This window comes from Poromitra crassiceps (assembly GCF_964638095.1).
Source record: "Poromitra crassiceps genome assembly, chromosome: 12".
Lineage (NCBI taxonomy): Eukaryota > Metazoa > Chordata > Actinopteri > Beryciformes > Melamphaidae > Poromitra > Poromitra crassiceps.
The window spans coordinates 33,413,109-33,427,890 of record NC_139632.1 but is presented as its reverse complement, the minus strand read 5'-3'; the positions used below and the strand labels follow the sequence as shown (position 1 = coordinate 33,427,890).

At 44.9% G+C, this 14,782-nt stretch overlaps 1 protein-coding gene and 1 pseudogene across 7 annotated transcripts in view; both read left to right on the top strand.

Annotated features, from left to right (window-relative positions):
- rabgap1l (RAB GTPase activating protein 1-like) overlaps window positions 1–14,782 on the top strand; it is a 206,983-nt gene that overhangs the window by 184,560 nt on the left and 7,641 nt on the right. For all 6 annotated transcript variants that reach the window (XR_014553200.1, XR_014553201.1, XM_083647095.1 and 3 more), the window contains exons 20-23: window positions 1,236–1,328; window positions 13,038–13,148; window positions 14,057–14,161; window positions 14,553–14,636. Coding sequence is in view for 4 of the 6 variants with exons in the window: in XM_083647095.1 (XP_083503221.1) it covers window positions 1,236–1,328; window positions 13,038–13,148; window positions 14,057–14,161; window positions 14,553–14,636 (393 nt within the window). In the remaining 2 variants the exon portion in view is untranslated. The remainder of the gene's footprint in view (window positions 1–1,235; window positions 1,329–13,037; window positions 13,149–14,056; window positions 14,162–14,552; window positions 14,637–14,782) is intronic.
- On the top strand, window positions 5,358–6,197 carry LOC310786946 (carbonic anhydrase 7 pseudogene; annotated as a pseudogene). The gene has a single exon. The product of its transcript is annotated as a carbonic anhydrase 7 pseudogene (transcript).

The window sequence follows — 14,782 nt, the reverse complement described above, 5'->3', positions numbered from 1 at the left end:
ACCTGAGACACACACACACACACACACACATCCAGCTCAGTGGCCCGCAGTGTTTGTGTGCAGCCAGTCGTTGGTGCTCACATGTCAGCGCTGTTGGGGGTAAAACCCCCCCGGGCTGAAATGTGTATTGAAATTCTCTGTGGTCGTTTGTGTGGTGGACTGGAGTCATTCTCATGATCCAGGTGAAACCTGTTCAAACCAATTTAAAAAAGACACGGATGTCACTAAGAAAATAACAACATTCTCTTCTTAATTCCTGGGGGGAAAATCTGCTTTTTGCTTATGCGTTTTCTACAAATAACAATCCTAGCATGTTGTTACCGCTCACCATCAGTGTTGTTACTTTACGGCATTGTTGTACTTTACCTGTATTTCATGCAGAGGTAAAGTCCAGATCCCATAAATATAGACTATATTTTATATATATATATATATATATATATATATATATATATATATATATATATATATATATATATATATATATATGATCTACAGTCGTGTGTAAATATTTGATAATTTTGTCCAGACTGTTCTACACTATGTATCTGTTATGTCATTTTGATTTTGATTTTAGCGTAGGTGTCACTTTTTGTTGCTCATCTTTGCAACAATCTCTCTTTACTGTATATGAATGAATGCTGAAAAGACTCTTTTACAATTATTTAGCATTTTCAGGGTATAATTTCCTTCTGATTGGTATGGTGCTGTCCTTGTCCTGGTGGATTGGGGTATGGGTCTCTTTCAGAAGCATGGAGATGTATTGGTGCTTCTGGACTCTTGAACAGTAGTGTAGCCTACTTGTACCTGTATCTCCATTTTATTGCTTTCTTGTGTTTTGGCACACTTTTTTTTAAAGTTACATCTGTTTTTACAAAGAAATCTGTTTGTTTGTTTTTTAGTCATACCTGTTTACCTCCTACCTTTTATTTCTATGACCTCTGGTGAAATGTGGACAGATTTGTGTGTCAGATGCCAAAAACTCATTGTTAATCATGCCGTGTTCAGATGAAACAACACTCTTGATGAAATCCACAGCCTAATGTCAACACAAGCAAGTTTGTGGTTGGAAGGTTACTGGTTTGAATCCCACTGAATGAATGAACGCTCTCTACTCCCTCAGCAGCTACCGGCTGCTCAGGGTTACCCTTGAGCAAGGCACCGAGCCCCCTGTGGTTTCACCACATGGTGCTGGGTAACTGAAGGTTGAAATAAAGATGTGAACATGTTTGCAGGTTCCAAACAAGAAGCTGAAGAAGTTTGAGAAGGAATACCAGACGTTGAGAGAGAGCCAGCTGCAGCAAGAAGACCCCATTGACCGATACCAGGTACCCCCCCCCCCACACACACACACGCACGCACGCACACACACACACACACACATGCACGCACGCACAGGCACGCACACACACACACACACACACACACACACACACACAATCACACAGAGTTACTTTCCACAGGATTTAGGAGTAACTCTACCTCTAGGGGTGAAGTTGTGTAAAATACTATTTAATGTGTGAATAGACCCATTTCACAGCACCAATTTTGAGGTGGTAAAGCAGGATATAAAGCAGGTGTAACCAATACCATTAATGACACTCATTAATGTTATTGCTTACACCTGCTTAACCAAAACGGTTGCTGTGAAAAGGGCCTATAGAGACTAAAGTAAAGCCCAGGGAGCCTGCTGTAGACACTGAAGCAAAGTCACTCTAGTGATGTACGGTAGTTCTGCTCTCTTGGGTCAGTCAAAGTTACTCTAGTGATGTAGTTCTGCTCTCTTGGGTCAGTCAAAGTCACTCTAGTGATGTAGTTCTGCTCTCTTGGGTCAGTCAAAGTTACACTAGTGAAGTAGTTCTGCTCTCTTGGGTCAGTCAAAGTTACACTAGTGATGTAGTTCTGCTCTCTTGGGTCAGTCAAAGTTACTCTAGTGATGTAGTTCTGCTCTCTTGGGTCAGTCAAAGTCACACTAGTGATGTAGTTCTGCTCTCTTGGGTCAGTCAAAGTTACACTAGTGATGTAGTTCTGCTCTCTTGGGTCAGTCAAAGTTACTCTAGTGATGTAGTTCTGCTCTCTTGGGTCAGTCAAAGTCACTCTAGTGATGTAGTTCTGCTCTCTTGGGTCAGTCAAAGTTACACTAGTGATGTAGTTCTGCTCTCTTGGGTCAGTCAAAGTTACTCTAGTGATGTAGTTCTGCTCTCTTGGGTCAGTCAAAGTCACACTAGTGATGTAGTTCTGCTCTCTTGGGTCAGTCAAAGTTACACTAGTGATGTAGTTCTGCTCTCTTGGGTTAGTCAAAGTTACTCTAGTGATGTAGTTCTGCTCTCTTGGGTCAGTCAAAGTCACACTAGTGATGTAGTTCTGCTCTCTTGGGTCAGTCAAAGTCACACTAGTGATGTAGTTCTGCTCTCTTGGGTCAGTCAAAGTTACACTAGTGATGTAGTTCTGCTCTCTTGGGTCAGTCAAAGTTACTCTAGTGATGTAGTTCTGCTCTCTTGGGTCAGTCAAAGTCACTCTAGTGATGTAGTTCTGCTCTCTTGGGTCAGTCAAAGTCACTCTAGTGATGTAGTTCTGCTCTCTTGGGTCAGTCAAAGTTACACTAGTGATGTAGTTCTGCTCTCTTGGGTCAGTCAAAGTCACTCTAGTGATGTAGTTCTGCTCTCTTGGGTCAGTCAAAGTTACACTAGTGAAGTAGTTCTGCTCTCTTGGGTCAGTCAAAGTTACACTAGTGATGTAGTTCTGCTCTCTTGGGTCAGTCAAAGTCACTCTAGTGATGTAGTTCTGCTCTCTTGGGTCAGTCAAAGTTACACTAGTGATGTAGTTCTGCTCTCTTGGATCAGTCAAAGTTACTCTAGTGATGTAGTTCTGCTCTCTTGGGTCAGTCAAAGTCACTCTAGTGATGTAGTTCTGCTCTCTTGGGTCAGTCAAAGTTACTCTAGTGATGTAATTCTGCTCTCTTGGGTCAGTCAAAGTTACACTAGTGATGTAGTTCTGCTCTCTTGGGTCAGTCAAAGTCACTCTAGTGATGTAATTCTGCTCTCTTGGGTCAGTCAAAGTCACTCTAGTGATGTAGTTGTGTTATCTTGGGTCAGTCAAAGTCACACTAGTGATGTAATTCTGCTCTCTTGGGTCAGTCAAAGTTACTCTAGTGATGTAGTTGTGTTCTCTTGGGTCAGTCAAAGTCACTCTAGTGATGTAGTTCTGCTCTCTTGGGTCAGTCAAAGTCACTCTACTGATGTATTTTCTGCTCTCTTGGGTCAGTCAAAGTTACTCTAGTGATGTATTTTCTGCTCTCTTGGGTCAGTCAAAGTTACTCTAGTGATGTATTTTCTGCTCTCTTGGGTCAGTCAAAGTCACTCTAGTGATGTAGTTCTGCTCTCTTGGGTCAGTCAAAGTTACACTAGTGATGTAGTTCTGCTCTCTTGGGTCAGTCAAAGTTACACTAGTGATGTATTTTCTGCTCTCTTGGGTCAGTCAAAGTTACTCTAGTGATGTAGTTCTGCTCTCTTGGGTCAGTCAAAGTCACTCTAGTGATGTATTTTCTGCTCTCTTGGGTCAGTCAAAGTTACTCTAGTGATGTATTTTCTGCTCTCTTGGGTCAGTCAAAGTCACTCTAGTGATGTAGTTCTGCTCTCTTGGGTCAGTCAAAGTTACTCTAGTGATGTAGTTCTGCTCTCTTGGGTCAGTCAAAGTTACTCTAGTGATGTAGTTCTGCTCTCTTGGGTCAGTCAAAGTCACTCTAGTGATGTAGTTCTGCTCTCTTGGGTCAGTCAAAGTCACACTAGTGATGTAGTTCTGCTCTCTTGGGTCAGTCAAAGTCACTCTAGTGATGTAGTTCTGCTCTCTTGGGTCAGTTAGTGATTGCTGAGTGTACTTGAAATATGAGTGATTTGCGATGACGTCGATGACCAAAATAGTTGCCGACATATTTGGTATTCGACATCATCGCATGTTCTTTGGGAGCTGAAAAAAAAAAAAAAAAAATTTGTTTTGTTCCCCCGAAGCTGCTGCTGGTTCATTAAAAGATGTATTTTTGAGTCAATTATAATCTTAATTGTCTTTATTTTTAGTTAGCACATGTCTAAATGACTTCAAGCTAAATTTAGAACTTTTTTTTGTGTGTGCTAAATTTAGAAGCTGATGATAGCTAAATCAGAGTGATTGAGTAATTGTGCGATAAGCTGCAATTTATGATCCGATTAGTCGACTAATCGTTAAAATAATAGGTGACCAGTCAATTATCAAAAGAATCGTTTGTGGCAGCCCTAAATTGTATATGCATTTTATTTTTATGGGACAACAGGGCTCCAGCGTGCGACAACCATTTCAGTCTAGACCACTTTAGTGAAAAATAAAGCTTTTATTGATGGATATTTGCAGAAGTTATATATGGCGGTGTGGCTCTGTTCTGGGTGAGCAGCAGCAGCCACCTCTGGGAGCTCCCTGCCCTTCATACATGTGAAGCCTGAGGCAAGGAGAGCAACAGAAAAAGAGCCCTACAGTCGCTACAGAGGAGAGAAGGCAACAACAGACACCGCATGATGGAGGAGGTGGGTTGCAAACGGATTGCAAAGGAAGCAGCAAGGGTAGGCAGACTGAAGCAGCTTTAAGCTGCCCTGTTTGAGGTTAGGGACAACATTAGGCAGCAGTGATGTCATCGGTGATGTCACGTATCGATGACATCAGTAGTATCACGATACTGTGACATCATTAGGGAGCAGCTCTAGAGATAAGTATCCGATGATGTCACCACGGGAAGTGACATCAGAGATGGTTTGATGATATAGGTCATAAGTCCTACATCGATTACATCTGGTGACATCACTGATGACATCACTGATGACTAGGGATGGGTACCGAGATCCGGTATCAAACGGGCCCCGGGGGGCTAAATTTGTAAATATCAATAAGCTCTAACATTAACGGTTCCCTTATCGGTACTGGAGAAATTAAGAAAATAGATTTCCTATAATTGCTACATAAACATTATCTCGCACATTTTATCTCACCAACTCCGTAAGACATGCCTTATGATATCGCTCGCTTTCTCTTCCTCTCGAGACTGACGAGACACAACAGCGAGGAGCCATGTGTTACTTGCGCCTGCCTGCAGCGTGTATGTGTGTGCTGCTGTGCACCGCCCCGCCCCGCCTCTCAAACGTTGTCATGATGTCATAACATCATAATGTTATCTGATATTTTTATGATATGTCATTATGTCACTCAGTGAGTGATGTCATCTTCTAGTCATCAGTGATTTATTACATCAGACATCGTGACATCATCAGTGATGTCACAAATCCTTCCCTGCAGAGGCTATAAGTAGGACCGGTAGAGTTTGTCTAACCGCAATCATGAGTGAAAGTCAGAAAACAGATAATGCAAGTCATTGGGGATATGGAGAGGAGAACGGTCCACCTGTCTGGCACAAAGATTTCCCCGTCGCCGAGGGCGACCGCCAGTCTCCCATTGACATCGTCCCTGATAAGGCTTCATATGATTCCAGTCTGTCACCAGTTCTCGTGTCCTACGATAAGTGCACCTCCATCAACATCACCAACAACGGACACTCTGTAGTGGTGGACTTTGAGGACACGGACGATACATCAGTGATTAGTGGAGGTCCTCTTGACAACGCCTACAGACTGAAACAGTTCCACTTCCACTGGGGGGGAGAGGGCTGTGGCCATGGCTCTGAGCACACTGTTGCAGGTAGGAGCTACGCATCTGAGCTTCACCTGGTCCACTGGAACGCTGTCAAGTACCAGACATTTGGGGAGGCAGCGACGGCCCCCGACGGCCTCGCTGTCCTCGGCATCTTTTTAGAGGCGGGCGATGAGCACACATCGCTCCACAAGATAACAGATGCTCTCGACACGGTGAAGTTTAAGGGCAGCGCTGCGGATTTCCAAGGTTTCAACCCCGAGTGCCTCCTACCGAGCAACCTCCACTTCTGGACCTATCCTGGATCACTGACCACACCCCCTCTCTATGAGAGCGTCATCTGGATCGTCCTGAAGGAGCCGATCGTTGTGTCCGAAGAACAGTTGGGCAAGTTCAGAATGCTTCTGTTCACCGGAGAGGGAGAGGATCAGGAGAAACGGATGGAGAACAACTTCAGGCCGCCTCAGCCTCTGAAAGGCAGGGAGGTGCGGGCGTCCTTCAAAGAAGAAGCTTCAGCATCAGAGGAATGAATAAAAGCGATTGCATGAAATAAAATAATGAAGTACAGGGCACTCGGTAGAGTGCATACCTCGACCTCGGGCCAACATTTCTACAAAGTTTTACGTGAATCCTTTTAGGTGCCTTTTTGTGTTTGCAATGGCCATTACCATGCCCCCTTTTTGTCAGTGGGTGTGCGAAGTTAATCAGCTCTTGCTTGGCCACCAGCCTTTCTACGAAGTTTCCTGGTACGTGAATCTGTTTGGATGTTAAGCACCTTTTTGTGATTGGTCACGGCCATTGCCACACCCCCTTTTGGACGGGGCGTGGAAAGTTAATCAGTTCATCCTTGACCCATGACCAATCTTTCACCAAGGTTCTGTGGTATGTGAACAAGGGTCTGTTGAACAAGGTTCTGTGGTATGTGAACAAGGTTCTGTGGTATGTGAACAAGGTTCTATGTGAATCCGTTTGGAAGTTATGCATGTTTTTGTGCCACACCCCCTTTTGGACAGTGGGCGTGGAAAGGTAATCAGTTCTAAGTTGGCCCGTGACCTACTTGTCTACAAAGTTTTGTGGTTACGTGAATCCGTGTGGAAGTTAAGCGCCTTTTTGTGATTGACCATGGCCATTGCCACGCCCCCTTTTGGCTAGTGTGCGTAGAAAGTTAATCAGTTCTTCCTTGGCCCATGGCCAACCTTCCTACAAAGTTTTGTGGTCTTAGGGGGATCCGTTAGGTGCCTTAGGTCGCCGATGATGTCATACGTGGCCACTAGGGGCCGAGTGGCTAGTTCGCCAATGATGTCATACCTGGCCACTAGGGGCTGAGTGGCCATGTCCCCACGAAAGAAAGTGGCCAGGTCGCTGATTATGTCTACTGTGGCCAGGTCACTACTATAGTGATGTCATCACAGATTATGTCATAAATCGCTCATGATGTCACAGACAGTGATGAGATCATAAATCGGCGATGATGTCATACAGTTCTAGACGGCTCGACCTGGAGTCCAGGACACTATTAGTGATGTCATATATCACCGATAATAATGTATAATGTATGTTCACACTCGATATCATCCTGGCTGAAGAGAGGTGGATATGAAGGGGATTTGGGGAATAAGTCAGTTATCGAGGAGGCGTTACGCAACCCAGGTGGCATGTAAGGTGGAGGTCAGGTGGAGGTCACGGGGGCTGCCGAACAGCCCCCAACAGTTAAGGTTCAGCCCCAGGAAGTGCAGGTGACCAAACTGTCCAGTGGGCTGGTGATTGCCTCGCTAGAGAACTTCCCTGGCCTCCAGTATCAGTGTTTATCAAGCCTGGCTGTTGCCATGAGATGCCTGACAACCAAGGGGTCACCCACGTCCTCCGACTGCCCTCCAGCCTGACAACCAAAGGAGACTCGGCTTTTAAGAGATGTCGCGCTGTGGAGGCAGTCTGAGCGTCACCTCATCCAGGCAGAACATGATCTACTCCTTCGACTGCTTGAGAGATGACATTGACTGAGTGATTATTTGATCAATGTGACCACAGCCCCAGTTTCGGCCGTGGGAAGTGTCAGAGCTCACACTCAGGGTGAGGAGAGACGAGGCCCAAGCTGCACAGAGCACCCAGATTGTTTTGGTGGAAGGTGCAGCTGTGTACAGGAATGCCCTTTGTGACTCTCTACTTCCCAGACCACATGGTCAGCAACATCAAGTCTGAACCCTCTACACCACTTTGTCCAGAATAATTTCACAAGTGAGCGAATGGCTCTTGTTGGACTTGGTGCCGACCACACTGTGCTGAAGCCACTGGGCGAGCGGTTCCTCAACATCCGCAGTGGGGCAGGAACCACAGCGGCCAAAGCCCAGTATTGTGTGGATGAGGTTCGTGTGCCCAGCTCCGCCGGTCCACAGCGGAAACCTTGTTACATCGTCCTTCATGGATGAGACCTGATTCCTGCCTGTCACCTCGTACTGAACCTGTAACATCAACTGCAAAGCAGAGTTTTTTCTGCCCTTTTCAGCAAAAGCAGCAAGAGAATCCAGGTGATGACCTCATAATGCACTTTCAGGAGATCAAATGTCAACATCATGCCATTGGCTTAATTTATAGGTGTTATATTTTCAGTGGATGCTTCCCTGCTGCTTCATAACCTCAAGATACACTCGTTTGTCCACTTGAACTGTATAGCTGATTTAAATGAATAAATTCTATCTACCTTGTGGGGGAAAAGTTCACAGTAAATGAATAAATTCTATCTACCTTGTGGGGGAAAAGTTCACAAACACACTCGCAATTGTCATGGCATCGGTGATGATTTCATCAGTGATGTCATTCGAGCAATTGTGATGTCATCGGTGATGTCACTCAATGACTACAGAAAAAGCTATCCTTTTGTGGCATAAGATGCAAAGAAAACAACCTAGTTCATTTAACTGTTGAAATGATCAGTGTTTCTAATTATAGGCCTGTTGAATTACTGGTCTCCTATTTTGTACAGTCTACTATTCTTTGTGTCAAACCATTCTTTGATATTTCTCACAGCGCTCTGGCCGTTTAATGTGACTTTGGCAGCCCTGTCTTTGTTGTTTTATTTTGTTGACGACGTGAGCATCATAAAGTGTATTTTATTTTGTTGGCGAGTGTATTTTTGGGTGAAGCTGCCTGGGTGTTCGAGGTGTTTGCTGCCGACTGTCTTTCTCTCGTCAGATTGTACAGAAGGTGAACCAGGCAGATATTTAGGGATTCAGACGAGCTAAAACTGTCAGGACAACAGAGCTTCACAAACCTTTGATCGTCTTTCTATTCCTATTTCCTCTTTATTCTACTTTATGTCAGAATGTATTCTTTGCTGCCGTTTTCTCTTGGTTTAAATATGTCTCTCTCTTTTTTCAAAAAGTCCACTCTCTCTTCTATAGTATTCTGTCTTTATTAAGAGTGCCAGCCACTTTTGGAGAACGGACGCTCCCAGTGCCAGAGTTTCAGAGCGTTTTCAGTGATTTCTCGAGGCCCACAGAATATTGTGTGATATTACTATGTAAACACCGAACACGCACAAAGAACGATGAGACTCTCTTCTATCATCTGCAAAAAAAAGTTTATTGATACCATTTTCCGTTCTTTAGTTATGAGCTGGAGAAGATAGGTTGTTTTGAGCAAAAAGACACGTTTCAAATTAGAAGCTGAGTTATTCCGCCTTTTGTGAAATGAAGCATTTCAAGCACATTCACTGAGTCTGAAGCTAATATTTTCTGATGTAGTGACGTGGTGTAGTTGTGTGGTGCCCTGCGTGCCCCACGCCCCTCTCCCCCCCTCAGCTGCAAACTCCTCCCCACACTAACACACAGCCTAACACGCACCCAGTCTATTTTCGGAGCGCTCCGTTTTTGTGCGCCGGCTCCCAGCGCGACACGGAAATGCCAAACCGGACTGCAGGGAAAGGTTTGGCCCTTCGGCGTCGGGTGCTGCCTTTCTGGCGGCTAATCGTGTGGAGAAACTATGCAGACAGACAGAGGCAGAGGGGCTCAGTTGTGGGCGCGGATTGACTGCTGTTCGCAGCCAACGTCAGCTGCAGACAGAGCAATCTATATGGCTCTGGCTGCAGCATGAGCGGTTTCTCTTTCATCACGGGGCTTTTTCCTGCTGTTTTCCGGACCTTTCTCTAATCTGGAGAGCACTGTCGCCACCTAATGAGTCCGTAAAATAGGTTATACACCTTCAATAGCTACAATATTTGTACAGGAGATGCCTGAGGCTTTGATCCACGTCCCACCGTCAAAAAACGCAATTGACGAACATACTCGTCCTTGGCACTCTACGTTAGTATCTGAATTGACGAACATACTCGTCCTTGGCACTCAATGAGTTAAGACAGTAGGAGTGAGAGTGAGAGGGGGAGGGGATACATGTCAGATAATGTAGTTATTGAGTTGTCTTATCTTGTTATAGTTTTCTTATCTATTGTCGATCATCCCTTTTACATCAAAACTTACAGTAACCTCATTAATGCACAAAGACAACATTCAGTCGGGAGTAGAAGCATCACAAATAAACAGCAGTACTGAGTGACCTGAGTGCTTTTTTAAGGCCAGTCTGATCTGAACACACAAGACAGAAGTGTGTCACGTGACCACGAAGCAAGTCTGATCTGAACACACAAGACAGAAGTGTGTCACGTGACCACGAAGCAAGTAGGAAGTCTGATCTGAACACACAAGACAGAAGTGTGTCACGTGACCACAAAGCAAGTAGGAAGTGTGATCTGAACACACAAGACAGAAGCGTGTCACGACCACGAAGCAAGTAGGAAGTGTGATCTGAACACACAAGACAGAAGTGTGTCATGTGACCACGAAGCAAGTAGGAAGTCTGATCTGAACACACAAGACAGAAGTGTGTCAGGTGACCACGAAGCAAGTAGGAAGTGTGATCTGAACACACAAGACAGAAGTGTGTCACGTGACCACGAAGCAAGTAGGAAGTGTGATCTGAACACACAAGACCGAAGTGTGTCACGTGACCACGAAGCAAGTCTGATCTGAACACACAAGACAGAGAAGCGTGTCACGTGACCACGAAAACGTTCAGCTCAAGTAGGAAAAAGAAAAAAGCCCACAGCAGAATTCCAGTTGGCTGTTGTTTGCTGAGTTGTTTGATGCTGTCCTGTAGGACGGAAGGAAAGTTTGAACTGAAGATCAGACATCATCAGACCAGGACTGCTGCTCAGGGAAAGAATTTCATACACAGCAGGAAAGAAATAACCTGAATAAAATGTTTTGATTGTAAGACCTTATTCTGCAAAGTAACAGTTTTGCATGTAAAACCTCACTGAAGTAACAGCAAAGTAACAGTAACTCCAGCCAGCAGATAAATGGAGGAAAGGTAGAAAGTGTCACAGAATGGAACTGCTGAATTAAAGAGCACGTTAGCGTGGTGTTGTTGTTGGTGGGATTGACTTATGAATAATAGTTATGTTCATGCTAATGTTATCTCTTTTTTCTCTTTATATGTTTTTTTTCTTAGTTTTGTGTGGGTGGTTGTTTTTCTCTGTCCTTTTTCTATTCGTGAGACTGTATGGGTTTGTGTGCTGGTTGCACTCTCTCTCCTCTCTGTTTTCCACTGGTTATGTGAATGGGGGGGGGGGAGACTCCTGTCACGATCATGTGTTTCAGTTCAGTCTGTCCTGTCACAGTCTGGACGTCTCGGCGCTGACAGCAGCGAGGTAACACACTTCACCTTTCAACATGGAAGCTTTTCTATAGGCTGGAATGCTTATTATGGAGTGTCTTGTTTTACTATGTTTTCATGTGTTGTATTGATTTATTGTATTTGCTCCTAAATGTAGGTCTAAATATATGCCCGTCTAAACCTTTTGATTGGCTCTTAGGCTTTGGTTTTTCACATATGGTCTGTTTTCTGAATGGTGTAAATTCACAAAGTTGGCCATTTTGGATGGCATTAAAGATGCCCTATTTGTATAGATACAGTACACCCATTGATATGTAAAGATGCAGCTGTGAATGAGCCTAAATCATCAAGTTGGGCGGTTACAGAGAAGAGCATGTGTGCACAATGTCTCGTTGAGACGTTATATATTCACCCTATTTGCCCAAATGAAGTTCTGGTGTTCAGTGTTTTTTTTTACCACTAACGCTATCTTCTATTATAACATTCAAAACATATTTATTCAACATATTTATATAAGCTACATCCATTGATATGCTAGTGTAAGTCAATAGCGTATGAAACCACTGCTTTCAAAATCCCATTCAACTGCTTTGCCTTTGAGCAATATGACATCTTCTTACTATGACTGAGCAATATGACATCTTCTTACTATGACTGAGCAATATGACATCTTCTTACTATGACTGCAACAGGAGGTTGCTGTGAGATCCAAAGTGTCTCCTGAACTCCAGCAGAGAAAGATGACAAGAAGTACACACACATTACACACATTACACACACATTACACATTGCCAAGTGTGTCAGAACGCTGACGTCGGGTTCCTCAGTTTCTCAAGATCTTTCAGAAAGAGATACTTATATAACCGCCACACCTGACTTTACGTACTCCATTTCACCCATCTCCATTCTCAAAAGTGTCATGAGATAACTTTTATGATTTGGAGCTATATAAATCAAATTGACTTGAGTTGACCTGACATTTTGGATGAGGGTATTCCAATCTCATCTCCCCGCCCCCTTTCTACTCTGTGCTCCTTGATGAGTGGAGGGTTTTGCTTTTCTTATGCTACTTCTGATCCACTGTTTTGAGTTTGGCTTTCTGGTCGCCAGAGTCTGAACAAAAAGGAGCTGCACGTCTATCGTGCAGGCGTGAATTAGGAGGTGTGTGTGTGTGTGTGTGTGTGTGTGTGTGTGTGGGGTGAGTTAGGGTCAGAGGAGGTCGTCATCACCAGAGAGACAGGATATCGGCATCAGGTGACCCTTTGTCATGACAACTGTGTCATCCCGTGGAGGCGTGGCCATCATGTGAGACTGTTTACAGGCGGACCAGCAGTCATGAGACCGCGCTAATGGTCTACAATGGAGACTTTAACAGGAGTGTGTGTGTGTGTGTGTGTGTGTGTGTGTGTGCGCGCGCGCGTGTGCGAGAGAGAGAGAGGCGAATTAGGGAAGTAATGAAGAAAGGCTGTTTTAGGATCTTAGGGGTGCACAAAGAAATTAAAATTAAAAAGTATATAGACACAATAGAACCTGCTGGTTTTACCAAAAGGGGGAAAAAATTGTTTTTTGAACTTTTCTAACCCCCTTGTCTAAAAAGAACATCCCAAGCCTTAGTTTTTGACGTACGTGTGTGTGTGTGTGTGTGTGTGTGTGTGTGTGTGTGTGTGTGTGTGTGTGCATGCGTCATGATTGTGTGTATCCAGAGGGAGAACCGTCGTCTACAGGAGGCCAGTATGCGTTTGGAGCAGGAGAATGACGACCTGGCTCACGAGCTGGTGACCAGTAAGATCGCCCTGCGGAATGACCTGGACCAGGTAACACAGCACAGCGCCCCCTGCAGGACCCCCCTGGTTGCCTTGTTTCTGGGGGTGAAAGTCCTCCATTGGCAGAACCACCAGTAGTCAGACAGATGCGCCAAATTTGTTGCCAGACATCACTTATGTATCCATCAAAGGGGGAAATGCGACATGGAAATGGACATTCATGCACAAATCAGCCTTAAAACAATGTTGTAATGCTACTGTAGCCAGCTGGTGCTGCGTCTATATGCTGACAACCCGCTGTGCTGATAACCTTAACTCTAACCCTGAACCCAGTCTCATGGAAATTCGTGCTGATGAAATTGAATTGACAACCTCTGCTGATTCAGGCCCGCGGACAGCACAGGACAGAGTGGTTTTTAGATGCTATGATTAGCGGGCTAACGGCACCCCGGCCAGCTAACATTGGGTTCTGGCTGATTTGGTGCATGACATTCCATTTCAGAAACATCAGCATTTTCTTTTATTATGCTTGTTATAAAGAAAAGGTAATTGAAATGATATGAAAATAAGATGATGGTTGTCAACATTTTTAAAATCTTTAACGAAGAAAATAATTACTTTTGTGGTTTTCATTTAGCATTAGCCACCATCTTGCTGATGATTCGAAAAAGGCATAATCTTGGAGATTTCTCATGACACTCGCTTTCGAGTGTGCCTCTGAAAATGCTCCGTTTAGCGGGCCATAATAGCCCTACCACTTCACCCTACCCTTCTATCCTATTGGGACAGCCCACCCTACACAGGAATGCACAGAGGGGTAAGGGCTAAGTGGTAGGGGCAAGGGGTGTGTTGGGATTGGGCCAGAGGTTAATGTTCCGTGTGTGTGTGTGTGTGTGTGTGTGTGTGTGTGTGTGTGTGTGTGTGTGTGTGTGTGTGTGTGTGTGTGTGTGTGTGTTCAGGCGGAGGACAAGGCTGATGTTCTGAACAAAGAGCTCCTGAACACGAAGCAGCGGCTGGTGGAGACGGAGGAGGAGAAGAGGCGGCAGGAGGAGGAGACGGCTCAGGTACGGCCAGCCCTGTTTACCTGCTGCAGCTCGTTAAGGCCAGGTTTAACAGCCAGTCCTGTTTACCTGCTGCAGCTCGTTAAGGCCAGGTTTAACAGCCAGTCCTGTTTACCTGCTGCAGCTCGTTAAGGCCAGGTTTAACAGCCAGTCCTGTTTACCTGCTGCAGCTCGTTAAGGCCAGGTTTAACAGCCAGTCCTGTTTACCTGCTGCAGCTCGTTAAGGCCAGGTTTAACAGCCAGTCCTGTTTACCTGCTGCAGCTCGTTAAGGCCAGGTTTAACAGCCAGTCCTGTTTACCTGCTGCAGCTCGTTAAGGCCAGGTGTAACACGTCCTCCTGGCTGCTTTGGGTTTAACACCGTTAACGTGCATCGTCTGCTCTGCTCCCTCCCAGCTAAAGGAAGTGTTCAGGAGGGAGCTGGAGAAAGCCGAGTCGGAGATCAAGAAGACCACAGCCATTATAGCGGAGTACAAACAGGTACTGTAGGACTTTGACCATGACAACCCTTCCATATTGTTGTAGATGGTCGACATGAGGAACATTTTAACCAACATTGCTCATTTTCAGGCCAATGTTCAGTTTATTTGAATGAGTGGAGCTGTTTGGAGGCGCTCCCCTAACGT